The 26,799-nt window shown below is 38.3% G+C and overlaps 2 protein-coding genes across 3 annotated transcripts; one reads left to right on the top strand and one right to left on the bottom strand.

Moving 5' to 3' along the window:
* The first annotated feature begins 4,575 nt into the window (after nt 1–4,575).
* LOC103717939 (uncharacterized) lies at nt 4,576–14,840 on the top strand. The gene is made up of 2 exons (XM_008806526.6): nt 4,576–6,972; nt 14,215–14,840. The coding sequence occupies exons 1-2, from the start codon at nt 5,359–5,361 to the stop codon at nt 14,542–14,544; spliced, it is 1,944 nt and encodes a 647-aa protein (XP_008804748.1). The 5' UTR covers nt 4,576–5,358; the 3' UTR covers nt 14,545–14,840.
* Nucleotides 14,841–20,548: 5,708 nt separating this feature from the next.
* LOC120106609 (uncharacterized) lies at nt 20,549–26,443 on the bottom strand. Of its 2 annotated transcripts, XM_088723558.2 has the most exons (4): nt 25,498–26,443; nt 22,242–25,345; nt 20,914–21,041; nt 20,549–20,788 (listed from the first exon to the last, which is right to left on the bottom strand). In XM_088723558.2, the coding sequence occupies exons 2-4, from the start codon at nt 25,180–25,182 to the stop codon at nt 20,774–20,776; spliced, it is 3,084 nt and encodes a 1,027-aa protein (XP_088579684.2). In that variant the 5' UTR covers nt 25,183–25,345; nt 25,498–26,443; the 3' UTR covers nt 20,549–20,773. The 2 variants fall into 2 exon arrangements, with proteins under 2 accessions (XP_088579684.2, XP_038975511.3); XM_039119583.3 differs by having other exon boundaries at nt 20,549–21,041.
* Nucleotides 26,444–26,799: the final 356 nt, after the last annotated feature.

A 26,799-nucleotide genomic window follows, 5' to 3' on the forward strand; every position in this document is an offset into this window, starting at 1 on the left:
GATGAAATAGTTGTTGCTACTGGTAAAAATTGTTATTCAATGAGCTCTTGGCTGTTATTGATTATTCTTCTACTTTGGGTTAAACTTCAACATGTGCTTGGTACTGCAGCAGGCTCCTCCCAAGATTCACTGTAGTTTGTGTGCTTTCCTTAAGAAAACGTAGCCACATTCAGGGCCTGAAAGGTCCTCACTGTGCTATTACTGTGATGTGTTGATATATTTGTTGTGTGATTTCTGGGATTTCCTGGTATTCTCTCTTATGATCAATAACAGTTGGTGGGCTTCATCACCCCTCAAGAAAAGTAAAAAGAAAAGAAAAAAGACTTCTGGATTTTCCCAAGTTGTCCATGGTAGACGAACTATAAAACAGGTAGCTGATCTCTAATTGGTTGATGGTCACATTTAAGAAACTAAAATGACCAAGCTTTTTTTATCATGGTCAAAGATTAATTCAAAAGAACTTGGTGCACTGGATCTTTTTTAAAAATATATTCTAAACCTGCTACAATGTGCTAGATCTTTTCATGGTTCTCCTAAAGTAGCAGAAGCTTTCAGTGGAATCTGAAGATCAGATACGGAGTTTTGAAGACCTCTTAGAAGTCATTGCAATGAAAAAGCAGGCAAATTTCACGCTAAGCATGAGCATCCATTGCAAGAGTGGGTATCAGGCTGGATTTTCTGAGCCTGCACTAACTGTAAGTCTTGATGTGAACTGTAGGATTGAATGATCATCCAATTCTTTGGTGTCGACGCCGAATCCATGTTCCAACTGGTCTGTAAAAATTTTTCGTATCCCTGCACAGGCATTCTGGTTGTTCTTTAGTAGGATCTATCAATGTTTTAGATATCCAAGTAGGAATTTTGATTATTCTATGCAGAATATTAAACTAAACTAAATTTATAAGTTGTTGTTATTTGACTGTATCCAGATTCCAGATTCCAAGGCTCAAGTATCCACGCACATGCACCCACAAAAGAAAGAAACCTAAATGTTCCAGGCCTCTCTTTATACTCCTAATTATTCGTTCTTATGAAATTGGAAAATACAGTCACATGCCAACTTCACTGCAAAATTATTTTTAATCTAAAAGCTCTCGGGAACCACACCACTCCACAAACATCACAAGTACCAAAAGACTCGTCTGATGGAGCTCTTGCACTGTTGGAAACTTCAAGGAAAATGTGGCTTTGTTTCCTAATGCACCCACAACACTAGGTGAATCTACCTGGTATGGAACATGGTTTCTTAATTGATTTGGGTTAGGGACAATTTTTTGTCATCCTAGGAGTTGGACAGTGTTTGTTCACACATTGTGGATTAGCTTAATAGAAAACAATTGCTAGAATCTTATCTTAGTTGCCAACCTGCACGACGTTGAGATCTCCAGAAGGTTGGATCGTAAAGTTTCTGATGAATTTATTCTAAGTTGTTAAGTTTCATTGAAGTCTCAATTTCCTGTGCAAATAATGTTTGTACTCATTTCTTTTGTGCTTTGATCTAAAATGGTTCAGTAGTAAAGCTGATCATGGGTCAAACCTCAAGTCTAAACTATATCTATTTATAGTTGGGTTTCGGGCCAAGCCTATTTAAAATTTGATATTTTATATTCCTAAGTCTGACCTATGATCAGCTCTATTTAGTAGTTAATCTGCCTAAAGATAACGCACATAAAGGAGATCTATTTACGCAGCATGACATTCCTTGCAACAATTTAGGGTTTTTTTAGTCAAGTAGCCAACCTCAAGTAAAATAGCATAGTTTAATCGAAGCCATTCTGTATCGATCGGTAGGCACAAATCAAACTTCTATCAGATGAATGGTGTTCTGATCCAGACTTTTTATAACATGGACCGTGCATCTGTATGATCACGAACAAGCAAACCAGACAGACAGATAGATAGACAGACAGGTAGATAGAGTCGCAAGACATGGATAAACTAGAAAACATGACCTGTTTACCAAGTAGATACAAGAGAAACTCAGCATAAATTGTGCATTCAACCAAAAGCCCCTCTTCAATTGGTTGCCTTCATTGGCTATTCCAATTCAAATTTCCACCTCCTTCAGAATCCAGAAGAGCCCCACTATCCAAATCCAAGATCCCACACCTTTTCCTTTAAGCTCTCAAGTCTCAACACCCACACCAATATACAACATGTAGTTAAAGAAATGAAGGGTGGTATTGTTAACTAATCTAAGCTCTCAACACTCACACCAATATACAACATGTAGTTAAAGAAATGCAGGTGGTTTTGTTAATATATACATATCCATGACCTTAGATGCCAAGTGCAAAGATGGAGCTTTCATCCATAACCTCGGAGAAGGAGGAAGGAGCAGAGGCATCTTTGACTCCCCATAAAGGGAGACCCAATTGCAGCTGCCTTCCCCCTCTCTTACCATTCCCAATAACGTTAGACAGCTTTTCACCCTTTTCCTTCTCAGGATCTGCATCCGCCCCCACTCGAGGACAAAAAGATCCGCAGCTAAAGCAATCTACCAACCATTAGCTCAAGGCTGGTCCCCAGCCTATGGCTCCTTAAAAGAACTGGCGGTCCCGGGGCCAGTCCGGGCTTTGATGCTCTGAGACATTGAGAGTGATTTGTAGTTTTCTTTTTGTTTTCTATCAAAAGTGATTTTTCTTTTTTCTTTTTTTTTTTGAAAATAGATTAGATTTGTGTTGCTAAATCCAATGCAAGCGGATCCAAATATACTACATAACTTTAAACTTTTCTTGAATATAAAAATTAATTTTCCTTTCATAAAATGTTTATCAGTAATTTGTTTTGTTAGTTATAATTATATGCAGTTAGCAATCAAATCTTATATGAAATATGGTTTTGATAATGTTCTATAATTTATTGCGTAATATGCTTGCGAAATGATTAAGCAATCAACTTATACATTTATTATATTTGTAAATTGGATTATTTTGACCCAATTTGACTTAAAAACTTCAATGGATTGAAAAAATTAATGTGAAGTCCGATCTGATTCAACCTAAACAGAATTGGATTGGGTTTAACTGTAACTTTTTTAAGATTTGAACTATGCCCATCCTCAATCCAACCCAATTCGTTTGCCATTTGAGCCTTCTCGACTAAAATAGCTTATGTAATCAAGCCTAAAAAATTTCCTCAAGGATTGGAAATGACGTATATAATGAAGAACGACCATGGAAGGAGACCGACAGCAACATTTCTTTTGGATCGAATCATGGCTGTTATTTGTACATTTGAATTTTGGACGATACCATGCGCATCTAAATCAATCTATATCAAGATGGCTTATGATGTTTCATTGTGTCTACCGGTACAGTGTAGCTTGGATGCTGCACCTCATATAATCATCCTTTGTTTTGACATTCCTAGCACCAGTTAGCACGCAAGGTAATGGATACCATTATTTCCACCCCATAACGTGGTTTCATGCAAAATATTTACTTAACAACACAGCGTAGGATTGGCTGGCCTCTATCCGAGAACCATGTCATCACAATGTTGCTTATTGTTGTGAGTGTGGCTGCAGCTAGAAAACTTTTGTTGAGGATTAGGTTATAATGTCAGACCTATCCATCTAAAAGCTCGAGTTTTGAGGTGAGATCTTAACATAATATTAGAGCCCATCAATCTTTCTTGCTTATCGAGATCTTCACCCTTCCACTTACTAATCCACATTATGCGTATGAGAGGAGGTGCCGAGGAATCATAGTTCTATTTTGGATAGGTTAGGAACCTTTTTGATGCTTATATACTTTTGGACTTATCCATATAAATGTTCGAGCTTTTAAATAGAATCTTAATTTGATTCCGTGGCATAACCAGCATGTGATCTTTTAGAGTTGATGCAAACGTACTTCTCAAAGATAATATTACAAAGCCCGCTGTGAAATCATAATCAACATTTGATTTCTCTTTTCTTGTTGATAGAAAAAAACATTAAAAATATTAAGTGAAAAAGAGTATACATCCCTATGATTTGGAGATATGTTATGATTAAAGATTCATTTGGTTCGCAGAAAGAATTTTTTCTCTCAGAAACTGATACTTAGATATATAATGCTTTGGAAGGTAGTTTTTACGTATTTGGTTGGCTATAAAAAATGGCACATTTGAAAATAATATATATTTGATGGAGCATCTATTTTTTTAAAAAATATGTAATATAAAAGATTTTACCGTATTCTATCTAAAAGCTTAAAATATTTTTGACAAAAAACAATTCTCATTTCTAGCCGGTAAAAATTTGACCTTTTTTTTTTTTATGTCGAGCTCCTTTTTTTGGCCAACTAAATTAGCCCTAATAGTTGATAGGAAAGTTGTTACTGGAGTTTTCAGCCACAATAAACCAAAGTGCATATCGGAATGAATTTTACAATCCCATATCAACAGTGACAAACTAATCAAACCAATGACCAACGAAAAGTCTCCCTCCCCGTCGTTATTTTTTTCCTCCCCCACCACAAAACATTCTCTTCAATCAACGTACGTAAAGCCTCCAAATGAGATTATGAAACAGCCAATGAGGCCAACGGCGGACCAAAAAATCCATCACCACCGTCCAACCCCAACCTCAGCGAAAAGACGCCTTCTCCCTCCTGGCTGTCCATCCCCCCTTCGTTCACCGCCGATTCGGTGTCCCTCGGCGGACGCGTATTTTGCTGTGGGCCCCGCTGCCCCAAAAGAATGGCAGAAATATTTCCACAAGGTTCCTTCCCCGCCCTTCCCTCTACTCTTCTCTACCAATTTTTTTTTAAAAGAAAATCTGGTACTTGGAATAATTTCATCTCCTCTTCTGTGGGGGAATATAGAGGGAAAGAGAGCTAGTTTTCTCTCTTCGGTGAAGTTTTTCTCCCTCTGTTTCCTTCCAAAATCCTTTGCGTTCGTGCTGTTCTGTCCTCCATTCCTTTCTTGATTCCCTTTTTTTTTTCCCTCTCTATCTCTATCTCTATCTCTATCTCTATCGCTTTCTCGCTCTTCTTCTCTTTTCTCTTTCTATAATATATTATTTTGTGAGCCACATGCATCGCCTGTAGGGCCTGTCGCTTCAGAATCACAGATCAGAGGTTCCCGCTGTTCCATCCCTTCCTCAAGGAGGGAGGTGGGTTTTCTCCAAGAAACTCCCTCTTCGGAGCAAGATTTCCTTGAATTCGGCTGCTGGGTGGGCTCAAAATCGGATCTTTATTCTTGGGTTTTCGCCGGTTTTCCGCCTCTGGTCACCGGCGATTCGGAACCCAGTTCTTGGCGTCGAGTTTCATGTGTTTTTCCGTGGAAAGTTCGGTTCTTGGGGGAATGGGTATTGCGTTCTTGCTGTGATTGTGGTAAAGTTTCGATTTTGATCCTTTTGGTGTTCGTCTGATGGCCGGAATCGATGCTGCGAAGTATGCCCACAGCCCCGTCCACAGGGCGGTGCTCGCCAGGGACTACGCCGGCCTGAAGAGGATACTTGCCGCGCTGCCGCGGCTCGCCGACCCTTCGGAGATCCGGACGGAGGCGGCGTCGCTTGCCGAGGAGGAGAAGGCCGACCAAATCTCGGCGGTGATCGACCGGCGGGACGTCCCAAATCGAGAGACGCCGCTCCACCTCGCCGTCAAGCTCGGGGATGCCACTGCCACCGAGATGATCATGGTGGCCGGCGCTGATTGGAGCCTCCAGAATGAGCAGGGGTGGAGTGCTCTCCAGGAGGCAATTTGTACCCGGGAGGTGAATCTTGCCAAGATAATAGTCCGGCACTACCAGCCGCTAGCTTGGGCCAAGTGGTGCCGGAGGCTGCCACGAGTCGTGGCGACGATGAGGAGGATGAGGGACTTCTACATGGAGATCACCTTCCACTTTGAGAGCTCGGTTATCCCATTTATATCCCGAATTGCGCCCTCCGATACCTACAAGATTTGGAAGAGGGGTTCCAATCTTCGGGCCGACATGACTCTGGCCGGTTTCGATGGTTTTCGGATTCAGCGGTCTGACCAGAGCATTCTGTTCCTCGGGGATGGCTCTGAGGATGGGAAGGTGCCACCCGGATCACTGTGCATGATTTCTCACAAGGATAAGGAGGTGATGAATGCTTTGGATGGCGCCGGGGCTCCAGCCAGTGAATCGGAGATCCAGCAAGAAGTGTCGGCGATGTCCCAAACAAACATCTTTCGGCCAGGAATTGATGTGACTCAGGCTGTGCTGCTCCCACAATTGACATGGAGGAGGCAGGAGAGGACAGAGATGGTTGGCCTGTGGAAAGCCAAGGTGTATGACATGCATCATGTGGTGGTGAGTGTGAAGTCTCGGCGGGTCCCCGGTGCTATGACGGATGAGGAGTTCTTTTCGTCCTGCAATGAGAATGATGCCGAGAGTGAAGAATTTGAGGACATCCTCACAGAGGAGGAGAGGAAGCAATTGGAAAATGCACTTAAGGTGGAATCCCCGGATACGACTGAAGAAAGTCAGGCTGATGGGTTCATTGCGCACCGGCATAGTTGCTATGAGCAAAGGGAGATCCCGATTGATGACATGAGTAGCTGTAGTAACAGTGAGACTAAGCAAGAGAAAAAGGGTTGGTTTAGTGGTTGGGGAAAGAGGGGTCAGGCTCACAAGCAGGAAGGGCAGAAGAAGGTTGTGCCGCCAAGGAGCTCACTTTGTGTGGATGAGAAGGTGAGCGATCTCCTTGGTGATTCTCCTTCTAGGTGTCAGGGTAGGCCAGGAAGATATTCAGTGGAGGTTGATCTGAGAAGAGGAAGGGATAGGGATTCAAAAAAATCTGTTGCTAGTTTGGAAAATGGACATCGGCATAAGGAGAGCAGCAAGGAAAGTGAGTATAAGAAAGGTTTAAGGCCTGTTCTCTGGCTTTCTCCGAACTTTCCTCTTCAGACTGAAGAGCTGCTACCATTGCTTGATATTCTTGCAAACAAGGTCAAGGCAATACGTCGTCTGAGGGACCTACTTACAACAAAGCTTCCTCCTGGAACTTTTCCAGTCAGGGTATGAGACTTCAACTACATGATTTAGGCCTTTTCTTTTAAAAAAAATAATTTTAGTACGATGATTAACTCCAAACAATCACTATGTCCTTTGATCACACCTGTGCTTTACTATGATTTTTACAGCTGTCATGGGATATATTTGCATTATTATAGTGTTTCATTTTGTACTTGCTTTCCCGATTCTTCTGTAATACTAAATATCTCTCACTTATTGCGTGCTCTTGGTTGTATGGCATTTAGAAGTAGATAGGTGCTATATACCCACTTTAATATCTTAAATTGTTTTAATCGTCACCTGCTGAAAATAGCTTATGGAATGCAACACTAAAAGACCATGCCTTGTTGGAACTGAATTAGTTGTCCTACATGATTAATGTTATCAACAGAAACTTCAACCATTGAAGAAAATATTCATTTCTTTGCATCATGCTTCTTCTTTGATCAAACTGATGGTTATTATACCTTGTAGTTTTTGTCTCCTTTATAGTTCTTATTCAAACTTTTCTTTGAAGCAATTGGAATTGCTTTTGTCACTACACCACCAATGCACTTTTTAGTTTATCTATGTCAATAACATCTGTCTTGCTAGTAAATGTTGAAAGTGATTATAGAATTTGTTGGCATGTTGGTCAGTGAGTTCTTAATAGTTAATGGCAGAACAAACCCTGTGTTGTAATGTATCTGAAATATCTTATATAAAGTTGAAGATTCTTAAAAAACAACCCTGATCTATTTGAAAAAGAAACAACTTTACCATCGCAAAATCTTGGTCATCCTTTTGGTGATCATGCAATCGGTTAGAAGTAGAAAAGCTAAATACTTGGGTTGAATATGTAGCTATCAGTAAGTTACATGTCTTACAAGGAGTTCTTATTCTGATGCTGAATTTATGGTTCTAGTCTAATGGTCTCATCCTTCAAATTTTTTATTGTACTATTATTCTTGTATAAATGCAGTTGTAGTTCTCAATCTTGTGATTTATTCTATAATTGATGGGACAATGATGAGAAGTTGGTGAGAAGAAAATCTATGTAATGTTTTTTAGTTTTATGCTATAATGTAATGAAGCTAACCACCTCCTTTGGTCTTTAAGCCCAATTATTTTGCTTTGGGGTTAACTATCTTTAAATCTATTCCTCATGCTAATTTTGGTTCATTTTTGTTTTGGGATTTTATTTCAATTTTTTATCCATGGATGTAGTTGTATTGTTAGTCTTCTAATTGAGACTTCACTTTGACCTTGTAGAAATGCTTCTTCGGAACCTACTTCATGTTTGAATGTGGAGTGTTGTAACAATGATAAGAGCCATTCAACATTGTTGTTTGCTTAAGACTTATCACTACCTATTAAGGCTAAAATAACTGTAACATTCTCCAGATCCTTTTTCACATGTCACGACCTCTATATTTGCAAAATTTGGCCTTTCTTTCCACTTTCTAGACCCATCAATGCACATATGAGCAAATCTTTGTATTAGATTCTTGTGGATCTCCATGGTACAAGAGCATACCTTCTCATTAATTTTACATCACATTGTTCTTGATCAATACAATTCTTATGCTTCCTCTAGTATATTTACAATAAGTTGCCACTCAAACTCTTAGAAAGACCTCTTCACTTCATCCAACTTTAATTATCATAAGCATATTTGTTTCTATCTCTCCATTCTTTCTTAATGCTTCAACTATAGGTTAATATTGCTTACATGGGGAATCGAATGCTTTGATGTCACAATGACTGAAGATCAATTGATGTGCCCGATGGAAGGATGCATTGGATAAAAAAAACAAAAAAACAAAAAATTGACATCATGCAATCATGAAAAAAATCCAGTAAGGTTGAAATATTATAATCAGTGGGATATTAGTGCATACTTGATCCATATCCATGCGTTTGGTGCATTTGATGAGCAAGTTGAAGTCTGAAAGTCAGTTCAAATCTTGACTGTAGCTGATGCCTAGTCTGAAAGCATATCTGAATGACTGATATTTCAAGGGATGAGGTGTTCTCTGGAATAGGAGGGACAAAGTGCGTTTTTGAATCCTAATATACCCAGGCGTTAGATGAAGAGATGAGATAAAAATACGGTTTTTCATGTGATGAAACCCACAAGGCTCAACAAACTTGACTGTTCCCTGACATACTGCCAACATGGTCTCCCATGTAAAAGGAGACATGAGCCACTCGAGAAACTCCTTGGACTAGATCAACCAGTCAAACCAAAGATCCTCCAAAAAAATGAAAATAGAAAAGGAACAAAATAGATGTTACCATGCATTGATCTAAGGTACTACCTATAACTTCGATATGCATGGGCTAGTAGATAGGGAGATCTGTTGATATGGATGACAGTATACAAAGGTGGCCCTATCGTTCTAAGATTTTAAAGCAAATAAGATTTTGCACTTAGTTGGTATACAAATTTTGTTATTTTGCTTAACTAATCAGATATCAAAATATGATCTTGTGTCACTTAAGTCAACTTTCTGGTCTTTTTAATCATGGTGATAATTACAAAGATGTGAAATCTAGATAGCCTCTCATGCAATGTTGCTTTCCCAGACCGGTAACTGAATGAAAATTTTAGTGTATAGCTGATAGTTGTTTCTATAGTTACTATAATCAAAGGATCTCGTAGACTCATACATCTTTTTCCTTTGTTATTTAGTAGGCCATTTAGAGTTGGAGTTGCAAGCATGGTTTTGGGGCAGTTGTTCTATATGAATGTAGGGATATTTGATCTTTCACAGCAGCATCAAAAGTAAAAAATGTGAGTATGAATTGATTGTTTGCATAGAGTTTTGAGGGGGGGGGGGGGATCTGTTGAAGATTCCATACTGAAATGGGGGATAGGTACTATGAGAATTAACCTTGCCTTGGAAGAGTTGTATTTGGACTTTGGATCAGCAGGACCATCATGGGCTATGTCAAACTCAATACTGGCCTTCTGAGGTAGTCATAAGGTTGGCATAATGGCGGGTTCAACAAGAACTTGTGGATTTAGCAAATTTGATGCAGGAGTGATAACCCAAAAATAAGCATGCTGAAGAGCTGAATCTATGCATACCTGCTGTGATATCACAAGGCAAACATTTCGATTGAATTTAACTTCAACCTCTCCATGGTAAAAAGAATGTAGGCTATGGTTATGTTTGGTCGCTAGACCACTAGGTTCTTAATCCCTGTGGCTCTCACCCTCATTCCTTTTGAGGAGGGTGGCTGGTTTTGCTTTGCATCAAAGGTTCATGAAGGAAAGTCTTTATCTCTTTTTCCTTAATGTTTGACCTGTTCCTTTTCCAGTGATATTTATATTGTATTGTCCGGTGGCGGAGCCTGGATTTTAAGTGAGGGTAGGCAAACAATGAAGCAATGTTGGAATAATCATTATCTAAATCTAGGACATTTGAAAAACAATGCTGCCTCGTGTTTTCTCAAGAATATTTAGTAGATACAACAGGAACATGCATCAAGTAATGGTCAATCAATAAAAAATTTAAACAGCATTAGAACTTGGAAAAAACAACGATTCAAATGTTATGCAATTGTAATGAAATAAATTGAACAATAAGAGTTGCAAGAAAATAAACAAAAAAACTCGAAGCATGCATCAAATATAACTCACATGTGCACTTCCGTTCTTCTTCTTCTTCTAATTTTTATATCCCATCCAGACAAAGTGAACAAGAAATCCTCACGAGATTATCCTATGGCTACCATGAAGTAAACATCTAAAAATTTGAGTGCCTCAAATATAGCACCACCATATAATGGTTTCATCCATTAACGCATGACAAAATGGATTAAGGACCAAATGACATTTCTGTGCATGCTACTTCATGTAAGGGAATCTTGATTCCTGAATTTCTGCATTGTACTTATAAGGTGTAATTGAAGTTTAAAAAAGATTTAGGATGGTCTTTAGATGCAGCTTTTTTCTCAAATTTAGAACTTAATGGAGTTGCTTGTGATTTTTTTGTAATTAAGAAACTAGAGTTTTTCTGTGTTTGTAGGGCTAGAGAAGTAAAGATTAGATTGGCAAGTACTAAATCATCTCTTGGAATTGTGTATCAGGCATTGATGTAAACGGACAACCTATGAAGCTCCAATCTTTGAAAAGAGCTTTTTCGGAGTAGTAATTGAATAACTTACTTATTTTGGAACTCTCTCTTCTCTTTCTTCTCTCTTCACCCTCTCTTTTCCTCTTGCTTTCTCTTTAAGAGGAGGCTTTCATAGACATCTATCATGGTCCTAGGATGTCATTGAACTTGTTAATCTGCTTAGATTCCTTAGCCTGTGTTAATTCTGGTTGTGGCTTCAATTTTAGATCATCTAATTGGTGTTGGAGTGTTCTTGACTCCCAAACAATGTGCATCGCCTTCATGTTGCTTATAAATTGCTGAAAGAGATAAGTAGCTTAACTTGATGATGTACCACTTTTGTGCTCTTTTTCCAGCACAAATTCATGATCGAGAAAGCTATGGGAATTCCCGTTTTTTAGAAAGTTTTGGCCTCCTCATCTTCTAGGGATGGCATCCTTGGATCTAATCCACGAAACCTGATTCACCTAAGGCTGATATGACAAGGCATGTATTCCTTTGCAAGACAGTTATGGGCCAATTACTAATGGCCTGCAATTTATATGGATCAGCACTCACATGATCCACTTGGTCATTTGCAATATGTTGAAAGTACTAAACTTTCATACTAATTTTATTGCTAGTCCATATTTGATGGTATAATTTGCTCTTTTAGCTGCACTACGAGGTAATAAAGTCGTTTATGCGGGAAGATAGTGAGCAGAGTAGGTGGGTCAGTTCTGGGTCACTGTTATTAGCCATTGCTGGATATTGGTTAACTATGATACCTTAGCTGGTAAGATCAAGTATAGCTCAAATCCATATGCATATGAGGCTAACCAACCCTTACAACCTATTTCAACCCTTACTACAGTATATGTTACCAATTTCTTCTATGAAACTATCACCTTTTCCGTTCTTTTGCTATATGTAGCCCATTAGGTTAACTAAAATCATATCGATTGTAGCTTAAAAAAAGCACTCATCTTTATAATTTGATAAGCTAAGGAGAATCCATTTTTGTGTACTTTTGACTCAGAAGTGATAAACATCTCTGACATGGGGTTTGTATGGATTCATGTTCTGATAGATTAGTCATGCAGATAAAAGATGCAGTGGCTTTCAACTTTTTGCTTAATCTTGATAAATGTTCCACATGCCGAACGATTTAGTTAATGCTTCAGCTGTTGTGTTTTTTAAGCGTACATAGACACGCCTATTATTTTAGATCTACAACATGCATGGACATGCACACACTGATGTCCGACTATATGCTGTGCTGTTATGAATCCAATTTTTGGAGTTTGAAGAACTCCTGACATCCCATACCAGTGACTCAATGAGACCCAATATAATTATCCAAGCAAGGGAGCCCTTCAATAATCCTTTTGCTAAGGTTGTTAAGTTCCCTTCATTATTAACTAAGTAATCTGATTTATTATGATTTGGGAGGAAGGATTTGAAAAGGTTGTGTTACCGAAAAATGATGCCTTTGATTGAAATTAAAAGATGAAGTGCATTCTGCATTTTCAACAAGGTAGGTGTTTCATTCTTGGTGTTGTCTGAGTACTCCAGCTTTTAATAAGTTTTGCAGTGTTCAGACTTTCAGATGCTTGGAGGTTGTTTGCTTTCCTGCATGTGAGCCTCAAATCATGGATCCCTGTTGCAGGTGAACAGATGCAGGTGTTTGGTTGCCTGCAACTGGGTCAGATGCAGGCAACTGAGTTGCACTCTGAGTCCCTTTTGTTGCATCTAGAGATGCAGCCAAAGGCCACCTCTTCAGATACAGGATCTAGATAATCATATGGGCTACTATTACCTCCCTCTCTCTCTCTCTCTCTCCAATAATCATATGAAAATAATATTACTATGCTTATAATAATAAAAAACATCATAATATTATCATGATTCTTATTATTATTAGTTCTTATATGATAAATAATAATTAATATCATAATCATATATAATATATTACATAATTATAATATCATAAGATAATATACTAATAATATGAAGTCAAACATAATAATTATTACTATAATTTGATAATAATCATTGTAATATATTACGTTATCAATACTAATTAATTATTAAAACAAAATAACATGATAATCATATTAATTGATTTTATAATAGTCATGATATAAAATAATATAATATAGTTTAATATAGTATTATATATTACATTATATAATAGTATATTGTATTGTATTGCATGATTATTATATTATATTTATTATATTATCTTATTGTATTTTCTAATATTATATTATATATTATGCATTATATTATATCATAAGATAACATTATATTATGCTATATTATATTATATCTTGTAGTATAATATTAGTAATACAATATGGTACAATATTATCAGCGGAAGTACTTACCACGTCAATTGCATAGTGATCACACCCTCTCCATGTTAGAGAACCAAACATTGGATTTTTGCAGTTGTTGTTTTCAGAGGCAAGCAAGCCAAAAAGACTCTTGCAAATACAAATGTAGCATTTGCAGGCATCTAGAAATGCAGGCAACCCCTTAGACACAATATGACCCAGTTTCCAAAATTTTCAAACTGTTTCTAATGTACAATTAGGGAGACTTGAAGTTTCAAAAATTTTGGGTGCCAAATAATATTAATTTACAATGACCGAACACTTCAAGTCAAGAGTCAGATTTTTTAATTCATTTTCTTCAGTATTGGAATAGTGAAACTTAATCTGTTAACAAAATATATCATTAACAGATTTGGTTTGTATTTAGGCTGCCCAATTGTATCCTTTGATATTATTATGCAATTATTTATCTGTACTGTACAGAAGTGTCCTTGTACCCTATTTTTCAGAGGTCGAGGTTATGGAACTTTGGGACATCTGGAGATAACATTGAAATGATTCAGGAGAAAATGACATGAAAGTAACAGAAATATGGTTTTGTAATGTTCTGCTTCTACATATATCACATTCTTCTTGCAATCCTTCGAGAACATCTAATGAGGACAGAACACAATCAGTAGGCTGAAGTTTCTTGAGGATTAAGTTAGCTTCTTTGAACTCTCTTAAGCAATGCCAACTACATTATTTGTTATGAATACGCATATGGTACTTAGGTTGCATCTTGTTTTTGTATTGTTTGTGTGAGAAGTTGTAGACATTTGCAGGTTGCAATTCCAGTTGTACCTACTATCCGGGTGCTGGTTACATTCACAAAGTTTGAAGAGCTCCAACCCTTGGAAGAGTTTGAAACCCCTCCTTCAAGCCCTGAAAGCAAGAGTCCTGCAGCACAGTCATCAAGCTCCTGGATTCAGTGGATAAGGGCACCTTACCGTCAGTCCTACTCCACAACATCAGGACCAAGTAGCCGCGTGGAAGATATCCAGGATCCTTTTGTGATACCATCTGATTACACTTGGACTACTCCAGAGGCGAAGAAAAAGAAGATGCAGGAAAGCAAGAGCAAGTCCAAGAAAGTAAAAGGCCACAACCAATGAAACCTTAAGGATAAAAATGTGAACTTGGTTAAGCATGTGCAGTGATGGATGCATTTACCCATGACCAGGTGCCGAAGCTAGGCTATGTCGGTGAAAGATGACTTATGATGCCCAATTGGAATTGCAAGCTTGGGCTGAACTTGGTGTGAAGTAAATTTAAGAAACCTTCAGGAATGGGATCTAAAATGGCAGGAACCACTTGTAACCAAATTCAATGTGTTTAAAATTTGTTGGAACATTCTTGCTGCTATCTTCCAGGACTAAAAAGCCTAAAGTAACAGAATAGTTTCTCTCTCTCTCTCTCTCTCTTTCTCTCTCTCTCTCTCTTACGAAGCCTGCTTTTCATTTATTGAACCTTTTGATTTTCACCATCTGTCTTGAATTTGATGGAATTCTTTGGAGAATTATCTGGTGGATGATCAAGATAAATTTCATGCTTGTGTGATGAGAATATGAATATTCGGCCACTCATATAACTGTTGTTTGATTAGGTTAGTCATGGACAAGTGCATACACTTATGGGGATCTTTAGGCTTATGGTAGTGTCCCAATGTTGAACACTTGGTCTTAGCTTTAACATTTATTTTTGTTTCTGTCAGACTCTTCAGAGTCTCTTAAATGACTGCTTTCCAACTACATGAATTTAAGCTGCAAAATTATATGTAATTCCAGTATATATCATAGGTTCCATTTTGCCAGGTTACCCATAACTAGAAGCCATGAACAATTTTGCTGGACAATTTGGCTGCAACGTAATAATAAATGGATTTTCTTGAAGGACAGCCGTAGCACCACAAAGTTCTGCTCTGCTTTCATTGAGGAACAGGAACAACATAATTCTGGCTGTCCTCCGGATCAGCGTTACCTTGTAATCTTATTCCCTCTTGTTTCCTGGTTTCCTTGTCCCACCACCCTTATTGTTGAGAAACTATTGCCTATACTGCATGACCATGTAGCCATGTACGCAGCCAATAACAGCCACTAATTTCTGTGGATTTTGTTAATTAAGCATGCATCTCAATGCACCATCATAGGAACCAGCGGCCATAATTGGTTGTATAAGCTGATGCATGTAGTGTAGGCAATAATTTCTCCCTACTATCTTGCAATGCTCTTACCTCCTATCCTATGTTTCTTCTCTGTCCTTCGTAAACTTAATGAAGCAGGTGGAGTCTCGTGTCCTTCGTAATCTCAGTGAATAATTTTTTTTTTTTTTTTTGAGAAATTGTGGATTGATGCTTCCAATTGTTAAATTGCCATAATAAAACATGCAACTCAAGACAATGCCATTCTCTCGACTGGTGTAGCTTGTTTGGATAATCCAACAGAATCTGGAGTGAATTTCTTGCTAGATTCGTGAACTAGGAAGTCCGTGTCCGTTCGAGCATAACCAATATCAACCAAACAACCTCTCAACCCGAATCATATGGAAAGGAAAAAAAGATCTCTATGGATCTTTATAGACCAACAAGCCTACAAGCTGAGATATAAACTAGGACTTCGACCGCTCTTAAAAGATACAGGCTGGGCAGGCCAATAGGCCTAATTTCTGTAGAAATATCTAAATAGGCTCTTTTAATGTCTCAACTTTCTCGAGGCTTTAGCAAGCTGCCATGTCCTCCATAGACCGGTAACACAAGGCATCGAGACTAAAATTGTTATGATGAAGTACATATTATTTATTATGTGTGGTCACCTTTTTTTTCACCTTCTCTAGTAACTCTTTCTTTTTTTCTTGGATAACATATGGATGCAAACATAAGGAAATAATACAATTTGCTGTTTTTTTTAAGCATTGATTTTGTTGTAAGATCTTGACTATGATGTGGTATAGCTCCATATACAGGATATCAAGAATAAACTCCAAAAAATACTTTGATCCAGAGTCCTGTCCAGCCACAGGTTCATGCTCCTTCATGGGAATGGCAGCAAAGGAAGTAGTTGGTGAGGAGTGGAAATGATGGAAACATATAATTACGGTCTAGCTAATGTCACAGTGATCAACCGTCCCACAGATATGTCATAGGTATAGGTCTCATTAACTTCGATTGAATTGATGGTTTCGAGTTTTATCGTTTAAAGGGAAAAAGCAATAAACAAAAAAAAATATTGCATTTTTCAGAGATAACCATTGCCATGGGAAATGGTTGTCTATAATTATACAAGCGACACCAACAAAGATGTGCCTGGAAAAAACGGAAAAGTTATTGAACAAATGTGAAGTGGCTGATAGATATTGAAGCTTGCAGGGACATTGTATTCCAAGAGTTCAAGCCAAAGCTTCTTCCAATATAAGTGGTCCAGTTCCTTCTAAGTTTTACCTTTTTGCTTATAGCATCGAGAGGCCTATAGACAACTTCGGCAAAACAATGGAGGCTAACCCTCCCCCAATTCTGTTTACCTCCAACCTTATGAATTAGGAATTCAATCAAAGGTTTCTAGCATAAGGGTGAAGATCCTGAAACCACAATCCTTTTCTATTGCCTTCTGACTAATTAGTCCTATAAATATATTCAAACCAATCCGATCTGACCCATATATGCGTATATTAATTTTTAAATTTTTCTTAAATTTTCTCTTATATATAATATAATTTTTTTATATTTAGACTTAGACCAAATTATTTAACCTAGTCCATCGAACATCAATCCTATATGGTATGGAATTTTTATGTTTAGACTTAGTCCAGCCCATTTAACCCAACCCATTGAATGTCAACCCAACAAACCGAACCAAATTTCTCAAATTGGTTCCAAGTGATTCTTGTAGATAGTTGGTTCGGTTTTGATTTCAGTTTTAAAAAACTGATTTAAATCGGTTCAATGTCGGATTTATAAATCCTCACACTGACATAGCTGGACTAATGCACACCCCTATAAATATCAAAGAATAACTTAAAGTGCCAAAACATTTCCAGCCCCTCCATTGATATTGGGCTACCTCTTTCTCTACTCCCCTTCCTCTTGTAGATTGATTTGAAGGAAGATCAAAGAAGATATCTGAGAGGACTGGCTAAAATGGGAAACAAAAGGTTGGTCCCAAGTTAAGAGAGGATGGGGATATGAGCACATTGGTCCACTCTCTGGGTGAGGAATATGATCTGGGAAGAGATCACTCCAGGGTTTGGGAGAGAAGGGAGACTGGAGGAACATTGGAAGGGGACTTGGGGCTTTAGAGAACACTGATGTTTTCTTAATACACCTCAATCCAAAAAGACAAATCTGAATCCACCTAGGTTGCTAGTTTCAAGTTAGACATCCTTTCAAGACGTCTCAAAAATCCATGATGATTTTCTACCTCTGATCCAAGGTCTTGATGTCTGGTGCTTACACTTTTTGTACAGTCATAAGTTCAGCGCTCAGGAAAATTCCAGCTAGAGGCAGACAACCAAAATTCAAAAAAAAAAAAAAACCACCAAAATTTTGGAAAGAATCTGGATATCTAAAACATTGGAGAAAATTAAACAAAAATGCAGAAATTAAGATAGTTGATATAATTATATATATATATATATATACATTTATGTAGAAACAAGTATGAATCGAGGATAATAAACAAGAGTGAAAACACCATCATCACCAACAATGTATGGTATCATTATTTTGTAACCGAGCAGTGATTAGTTATGAATAAACCACAAATTCTGTGAATTCTTCATTTATTTTATTTCTCAATGACGCTTTAGAGATCATTCAACCACCAAAAAGATTGAGAGCATTTTAAAACTTTTCACTAATTTGGAAAACAATATTACAGCGGCTTTATTGCTCGCAATTCCACCACATCGTTGTGGTTAGTTTGTTTCGGTGCCAAAGCCTTCTCAGGGAGGCCTGTAAAAAATAACTAAAGAACTCCAGATTCATGGGACCTCACAATTGTCATTTCAGAGTTTCATTGCATAGCTCTTCATATCCCAAATTGAAAGTTTCATCATTCCTCAGATACATCAGCATTTGCATCTGATACCACAATATGAGCTCTGATCGGCTGCACCAGGCCCTGTGCCATCTTTTTAACAGCTCAAGTGACACAAACCTTACTTTCTCTAAAACTGACAGTTAACTTACAAGATTGCAACCAATGCTTACACCCATTTAGCATAATCTAAGGTGACAACGGGCCAATGAGAAAAGAGGTTAGAAGACAACTGAAAGAAGCAACTGAATAATGAGTAGAGAGGAGGCTTACCAAGGGAACATGATGAAAATGGGATATCTAGAACTCTATCAAAGTATGAGGCAATTAAAGTGATAGATTAACGTGCCAAGTCAGAGCGGTTAATAGATCAAACTGTACAAAGTTTCAGGTTGATGAAGTTTGACAAACAGTAACAGAGTACTCAGATCGTATATGATGAGGAGTGTACCCTGAAGAAACACAAATGGAAAGGGTATCAAGCCATCAAGAAGAACTATGAACAAAAATCAAGTAGGTCAGAGACTCCCAGTACTACAAATCCCAACTGACAATTGATAGTAATAAAAGCTAAAGAATGACTCTATGAAAGAAAAAATTGGATAAGTAAAAGATTCCAAAAAGAAGGCGAGTATTGAAAAATTTGGCAGCTCGAAAAGGGGAAAATGAGCATTAGGTTTTCTAAACAAGTAACTTCCACAGCTGGAGAAGACAAGATCAGATCTAAATACGCTTTAAAACACTAATCAAAGAGTTTTAATAAAAATATTGGGGCGACCAAAGGGCCAAAGAATAAATTTTAATGATTCATATGTAAGAAGAAAGAAGCTTAAAATCTCAAACCGAGTGTAACAGAAAGTATGGCAGCATGCAAGAAGCTTTCAGATCCAAAAAAAAAAAAAGGTAATTGACGAGGCTGCAAACGCTTAGGGTACCAAGCCATCAAGAAGAGCTGCGAACAAAAATCAAGTAGGTCAAAAACTCCCAGTACTACAATTAGAAATCCCAAATGGCAATTGATATATTTCTTACTTCGGATTCTTGGTCCTACTTAAGCATACAAGACCTCCCCAATGCACACCTGATGAGGGACTAAACACACGCTGGCACGGGTTCTTACAGTCTTCCCCTATTTGAGCTTTGTATCCTTACGAAAGCAGGTCCGATTCATGGCATTCCGAAAAGGCCTCATTGTGGGAAAGAGTCCAATTACAAACAACACACCAGGCTTATGGTCGGCCCTAAAAAGGCCTGTTGCAGTCCCTTAGCCACATGGGCTGTGGGCTTGGTCGGCTCTATACTATTTTAGTAATGACCATGGATCTCACCTGAAAAGACTAGCCATAAAGTTTATTATATAAGGTCTTTGGTCCTGCTTAAGTACTCCAGTCCTTCCCATGCACGCAAACACAAGAGAGCATGGATCTTCATAAAATATACAAAAAATATAAATGTTTAAATAATTCATTTGTTTAAAACTAAGAGTAGAGCCTACATAATTAAATAATTTCAATATATTTTGATTTTTCAAAACCCTCAAAACAAGGACCGGGCATATCAAAATAAAGCTCAGTGATCCTAATTTGTCTAAAATTTAAATCAGCAGGTAATAAACAGAGGATAATCGCATTTCATCTAACACAAATATATTATCAGATCAAAATGTGATGGCATAGGTAATATTACAGTTCATTACATTTATGTTTTATTCCCATAGATAAAATCATTTGAATTAACAAAAAATATACCGAGTCAACATTTCTTCTATATATTTTGATTTTTCAAAACCCTCAAAAGAAGGACTGGGCATATCAAAATAAAGCTCAGTGATCCTAATTTGTCTAAAATTTAAATCAGCAGATAATAGACAGAAGATAATTGCATTTCATCTAACACAAATATATTATCAGATCAAAATGTGATGGCACAGGTAATATTACTGTTCGTTACATTTATGTTTTATTCCCATAGATAAAATCATTTGAATTAACAAAAAATATACCGAGTCAACATTTCTGCAGGCATTCTTTTATTCAAATAATACTGATTGTAATGCTCAGTAAACTTATTTCCATAGAAGATGCTAAAATTTAATGAAATGTCAATTTGTATAAAAAAATGGACATTATCAAAGACTTACCGTGTATTACAAGGAAAAATAAGCAAAAACTTATACTTTAATCAATGCAGCATACAAATACATTATGAGTGATTGTCCTTTGGTGAGAGATCAGAAACTGGTGAGGATGCAAAGCCCCCAGCTCTCTCTTTAGACTCAATCAGCATCAGTACAACTTGCCGCATTGGTGGTCTATCAAATGGTGACATTCTTGTACACAACAAAGCAATTTTCAGAACTGTGATCATGTGATCGACAGCATTCTTGTCTTTTAGATTCAATTTACCATCAAGTATTCCAGGAGTCAAAGAATTGTTCTTAATGTAATTTCTTACCCATGTAACAAGGTCACCACCTTGGTCTAATGGCTGAACAGGTGTTCTTCCAGTCAGCAACTCCAAAAGGACAACTCCATAACTATAAATATCACATTTTTCTGTGACCTTCATTGTATAAGCATATTCTGAAAGAATTTTTTTTGACTATGTTAGGGATAGATAAACGTGATAATGATAAGGCAAATTTAATTTATCAATGAGATTTTAATACACTCCAAAAAATGTCGCGTGTCATACTATCTACAAAGAACACATAAGTACAGCAGCAGCAGCAACAACAACAAAAAAAATACAGTGAATGCTGTTTATTGAACAGCAAGCAAGATGAAGCACGATAGAGTAGAAGAGTATGAGCATATGCTATTGCATGAAAAAAACTACAGCAGTTAGTCCTGGTTGTTGATGTTGAGCAAGATTTAACAAATTCCATTTTGAAGAACAGAAAGCACAGATAAAAAATCCATGTGCAGCTGGATGTTGATTTTAAAAATGAAAAATAAAAGATAACAGAACATTCACTTGGAACTAATCAACAATATCAGAAATAAGTATGATCATCAACATGGTGAAGAAGGCAAAAAACTTTTTTGATGATTGTTTCCTGTCCAAATACTTAAGTGCAAATCTTTGAATAATCGGTTTATCATGAGGCCAACATATCTATTTTATTAGAGTAAATTAAAAAAGGAATATCTTTATAGATGCTTCCAGAGGATAAAAGGGCAAATTTAAATAAAATCCCTACCAAAGTAAGAAATTCGGATTGTAGTAATTTGAGGATTTCTGGATATCATACCAAAGTACTAAAGTGTACTATAACAAAAGCATTTCTTCTCCATAAAAAGAAAGACATTTTTGAAACTGGTTTAGGAGAAAAAACATAGTGCGCAAGTTGTTCGATAAATGCCTCTCTGAAACTCAAAGTCAGTTGGCATGGGAAGGCATAAGGATGTTGAATAAATAATTTGATGATGAATGATGCAATTTCGCAAAATATAGCTCAATAATCTTAAACGAAGTGAAAATGATGCAAGTCAATGAACTAGGGCTTCTGCATGACACTAACTCCCATCAAACATTAAGAAGACCTGCTTTCAGTTTAGACAATCTAGCATTAGCAGTTCTGCCAACAGATATGCTGCCTTCACTATAGTAGCATATTCAGTAGAAATTGGAGAAAAGGCCAATGCAAACTTCATTACAGGCAGTATAGCAGCTATTTACTCAGAAATTGACATGAGAAAATATCATGAGAGAAAATATCTGCGCGAAACAGGAGAGAAAATGACTGGTATATCATGAGAAGTGCCAAAAGGAGGACTCACCAGGTGCTATGTACCCATAAGATCCAGCAACTGCAGACATTGATTTTGAGTATGGCATATCAATTAGCTTTGCCAATCCAAAATCTCCAACATGTGCTTCAAAATTTTCATCAAGTAAAATATTGTTAGACTTGATATCTCGGTGAATGATGCGGGGCTTACAATCATGGTGCAAATATGAAAGCCCCTCCGCAGCTCCAAGGGCAATCATATAACGTGTATCCCAGTCAAGGCTAGAAGAAGATCCCCTGTGAAGCAGCTCACCCAGGCTGCCTCTTGACATGTACTCGTACAAAAGAAAATTGGAGCTCTGGTGATTGCAGAAACCATATAGCTTCACAATGTTTCGATGCCTTATCTTTCCAAGAGTCAAAATCTCTGCATGAAAGCTGTTGTCTGTATTGCTCCCCTCTCTATTTGATGCTAACTTCTTTACAGCAACAGTCAGTCCAGACAGCATGACTGCTCTGTATACCGTCCCACAAGCACCTCTTCCAATTACGAAGCCCTCATCAAAATTATTTGTGGCAGCAACCAGATCTTGGAATGTAAATCCCTCCTTTGGGGAAATGTACATGCTTGATGCTGCAGAAGAAAGCTGCTTGTCCTGCAAAGGAGCGACAGTCTCAAGCGGTCTTCTCATAAAATATACAATCACAGCAATAAGAACAAGTGAAATCCCTCCAACAGCAGCAGCGATTATAGCAATGATCTTCCCCAAGGAGGTTCTTGTTCTCAATGATGATGGAGTAGACGAAGATGGAGATCCAACACATTCACCAAGAGGTCCACCGCAAAGCCCTTTATTTCCTACAAAGCTGCTCAAGGGCATGTTTTGAAACAAAGAAATCTGGGGAAGAGGACCAGTGAGATTGTTGTACGAGACATTAAGACCAAGTAAACTGGATAAGTTTGCAAATGTGGATGGGATTTCACCAGTTAAGTGATTATTATTGAGTAAAAGAAATTCCAATAGAGCAAGATTTCCAAGTTCTTGTGGCATAGACCCAGAAAGATTGTTATAGCTGAGATTCATTGCAATTTGCAAGCTTGAAAGTCCACCTAATTCCTCTGGGATTCTACCACTAAACTGATTACCACCCATCTGCAACTCTGTCAAACGAGAAAGCTGTCCTAAAATCAAGGGTATATTTCCAGATAGCCTATTATCAGAAAGAATCAGCAATTCCAACTGCAGGAGGTTTCCAACTTCATTTGGTAATGTGCCCACAAAGCGATTCTGGCTGATATCAAGTCTCTGGAGCTTTGTACAGTTGAAAATCAATATAGGTATTCTTCCTCCAAATCTGTTAGATGAAATGTTAAAGACAACCAGCCGTGATAGATTAGCGATCTCTCCTGGCAACTCAGAAGCAAAAAAGTTGCAGGGAATGTTAAGCCTTTGCAAAGCTTTACAGTTCCCTATCTCTGGAGGAATGGGACCACTAAACTTGTTCTGACCTAGCTCAATGGTACTTAGGTTTACCAGATTGCACAGTTCAGAGGGGAAGCTGCCTGTGAGGTTGTTCCCGCCTAAACGAAGCTGCACCAAGGATTTGCAATTTGTGATACCAGTTGGGATGTTTCCTGTCAGCTTGTTCGACCATAGGTTCAACAAAATAAGATTAGAATGCCTGCAAAGATGTCTTGGTATTTGCCCAGTGAGGTGGTTGTCTGAAAAATCAACCACCCAAAGTGGACTATACACCCCAAGCCTCCGAGGAATGCTACCAGACAGCATGTTATCAAAGAGTTGTAACTGGATCAGCTCAGTCAGATACTGCAAACTATTAGGGATGGGGCCAGTGAGGTAGTTGATTGAAAGATCAAGCTTAGTCAAATTCTTGAGTCCACACAGCTCAGTCGGGATAAAACCTTTCAGCTGGTTCTGGAAGAGGTAGAGCAGGTGCAAGCCCTTTATGTTGCTTAACTCTGCTGGTATTTCTCCAGTCAACATATTCTCCGAGAAGTCTATTTCTGTTGCCAGAGTAAGATTCCCAATCTCCTTTGGGATCGTCCCATTCAATCCATTCCTGTACAGATATAACTTCTCTAAATTCTTCAGGTTCCCAATCTCCACAGGTATATGGCCCACTAGATTATTCTGGTATAGCGCAAGGGTCTGAAGGCTTGAACAGTTTCCAAGCTCCTGGGGGATAACTCCAGACAGTTGATTGGCCCAAAGAATCAGTTCAGTCAAGCGCCTCAGCTTCCCGAGTTCTTTAGGGATCTCATCACCTAGCTGGTTTTGAGCAAGTCCAAGCACCTGCAAGTTCTGGCATTCACTTATCTCGACAGGTAAGCTTCCAGAGATCATATTCTGCCCTGCTCGAAAGATGGTCAGGTTCTTGAGTTTGCCGATGGAATGAGGCAATGGACCTGTTAAGTTATTGGTATACAACACCAGTTCTGCGAGCGAGGAGAGATTTCCGATCTCCTCAGGAAGGGAACCAGAAAGCTTGTTATTACATAGATTGCAGTGAATCAAGGGCAAGAGATTTCCCAATTCTGGAGGGATTTCGCCTTCAAAGTTATTGTTGTTCAGGATTAGAGTCTTCAACTTTGAGCAATTTCCTATTTCTGCAGGGATTCTTCCTGAGAACCCATTGAAGGAAAGGTCAAGATATGTTAGGTGCACTAAGCCACCAATGCTCGGAGAGATGGCTCCAGACAGATTCATGGAGTTTAGATCAAGAGAGTAAACCACAGGATCATAGCCAAATGTGCAAGTCACACCCTTCCATCCACAAGGCGTTTGATCTTTGGGGTTCCAACTATCAAGGTAGTGGAGGTCATCCGTCATTTGACTCTTAAGTTCCAAGAGGTACTGGCCTTCCATGTTTAGCCCTTGGGAACTACATAATGATAGAAAGACTACCAGCAACACAAAATCAAGAACCGCAAAAGAAAAGTCCGTTTCAGATTTTGAAAACTCTGGCATTTTAATGATCAGAAGTATTGATATCAAGATCTAATTGAACTCATGTTCTACTGAAATTTTCATATAGTAGAAGCCTCGGATGCCTAATTTCAATCATCAAAGAAAGGATCCATCATTCCCTGTCACCTTCTGCACTACAGTGATTCTTGAGCATACTCATTTCCTGAATTGAGTTCAATAATTATACAACAAAGGAAAAGAGAACAACAAGGTTTGCTTAACATAAGAAGGGGAGAAGAGGAACAAGAACCATGATTTAGGAATCAAAAAGAAAAGGAAATTTCAGAAACTTTGAGGAACTCAGAGCATTCATACCTCCATGGATACAAAGCCTCGAATATTCCAATGCTGAAGGCTGCAATAATTTAGCAACAAATGAGGCAAGCCCGTTCCAAGATAACTCACAAGCACAGTAGTTTCTTTAGGCAAGTAGGAAAGCCAGAAGTCCACCGCCGTCACCTGCTCCAGCCCTCGAATTCAAAATTCTCACGCCTAACGCTGAAAGCGTCTTCCGCCCAGCATCCAGCCCGCCCAGGTTGTTGATATTCTTCTAGCAGGCAAACCAAACCCTAGAGAAGTCACGAGTTGGTTCGAGGAAGTTAGACTTCAAACCCACAAACTTCACAAACTTCTCCATTGTCACCACAAACTTATCACCTCCCAAATCTACTCCACCCACTATGAATCGAGAAATGGTCACAAAGGAAGGAACTTTTCCAGTTCTCAGCATCAAAATCTCTCCCTTTCGCCCCAGGAACCCACCATTTTCCCACAACCAATCACCCCCTGGACCAACACGGATGAACCCAGCTGGCTTCCTTCGAATCCACCCAAGATTCTCCGCGAAAGATAACCCCCCAGGTTCGGAAACCGCAGAAACAACCACTCCAGCCCACCTTTTCCGATATAGATCCAAAAAAGAGCGAACTTTCCGGATTTTTTTTCCCTGTTAAAAAGCCACCTTTTTTTCCTCTTCTCCCCTTCTCGGTCTCGCTCGTGCGCCGAATCCACCTCGTTTTCCCCCTTTATTCTTTTCTAGATTTTCCGCCAACTCGTCTGGAACTGCCCTCCTTTTGGCCTCATCCGAACCTCACCATCGATCCAAAAGCAAAAAATCCAAAAAAAAAATTGTCCCAAAATAGGAGAGAAGAGCTCAGAAACACAGAGAGAGAAGAGAGAACAAAACAGAAGGGAGATACAATGGCCGGCAAGCACGCTTTCGAGTTTCAACTTTCCATCTCTTTCCCTCTCTGTCCTCATCGAAGGGCCCCCTTCGCCCTCGTTGCTCCATTTCATTTATTTTTTTTAAGTTCTAAGGTTTATTAGTTATTATTATAATGATATTATCTCTAATTAAATAGCTAATGAGGTTAAGCTAAGGAATGGCTTTTGGGCTTTGAACACAAATCGAGATGCTTTGGGTCAAGTCTTTTTTAAGGTATTCCTTGGGGCACTCAAAGCATTGCTTAGATTGGCTGTTTATCTTTAGTTATTTAGTGTTTTTTATCCATAGGCCTTTGGGTGTCCGTGGCATTAGGGGGGACAAGAGGTTTTCCACCCAAAGAATGCTTTGGCTAGGTTGGCCTTCTTGGTGGATTCCTCCTACTCTAAAAGATC

Source organism: Phoenix dactylifera, chromosome 6 (assembly GCF_051530095.1).
Source record: "Phoenix dactylifera cultivar Ajwa chromosome 6, Ajwa_hap1_PhDact_Kaust_v1.1, whole genome shotgun sequence".
NCBI lineage: Eukaryota > Viridiplantae > Streptophyta > Magnoliopsida > Arecales > Arecaceae > Phoenix > Phoenix dactylifera.

Bases quoted from the DNA above. Each gene is read 5' to 3' on its own strand.
- LOC103717939 (XM_008806526.6), top strand. From the start codon at position 5,359: ATGGCCGGAATCGATGCTGCGAAGTATGCCCACAGCCCCGTCCACAGG. The intron at 6,973-14,214 runs GTATGAGACTTC...AGACATTTGCAG, and splicing joins CTGGAACTTTTCCAGTCAGG to GTTGCAATTCCAGTTGTACC.
- LOC120106609 (XM_039119583.3), bottom strand. From the start codon at position 25,182: ATGCCAGAGTTTTCAAAATCTGAAACGGACTTTTCTTTTGCGGTTCTT. The intron at 21,042-22,241 runs GTGAGTCCTCCT...AAATTCTTTCAG, and splicing joins TTATGGGTACATAGCACCTG to AATATGCTTATACAATGAAG.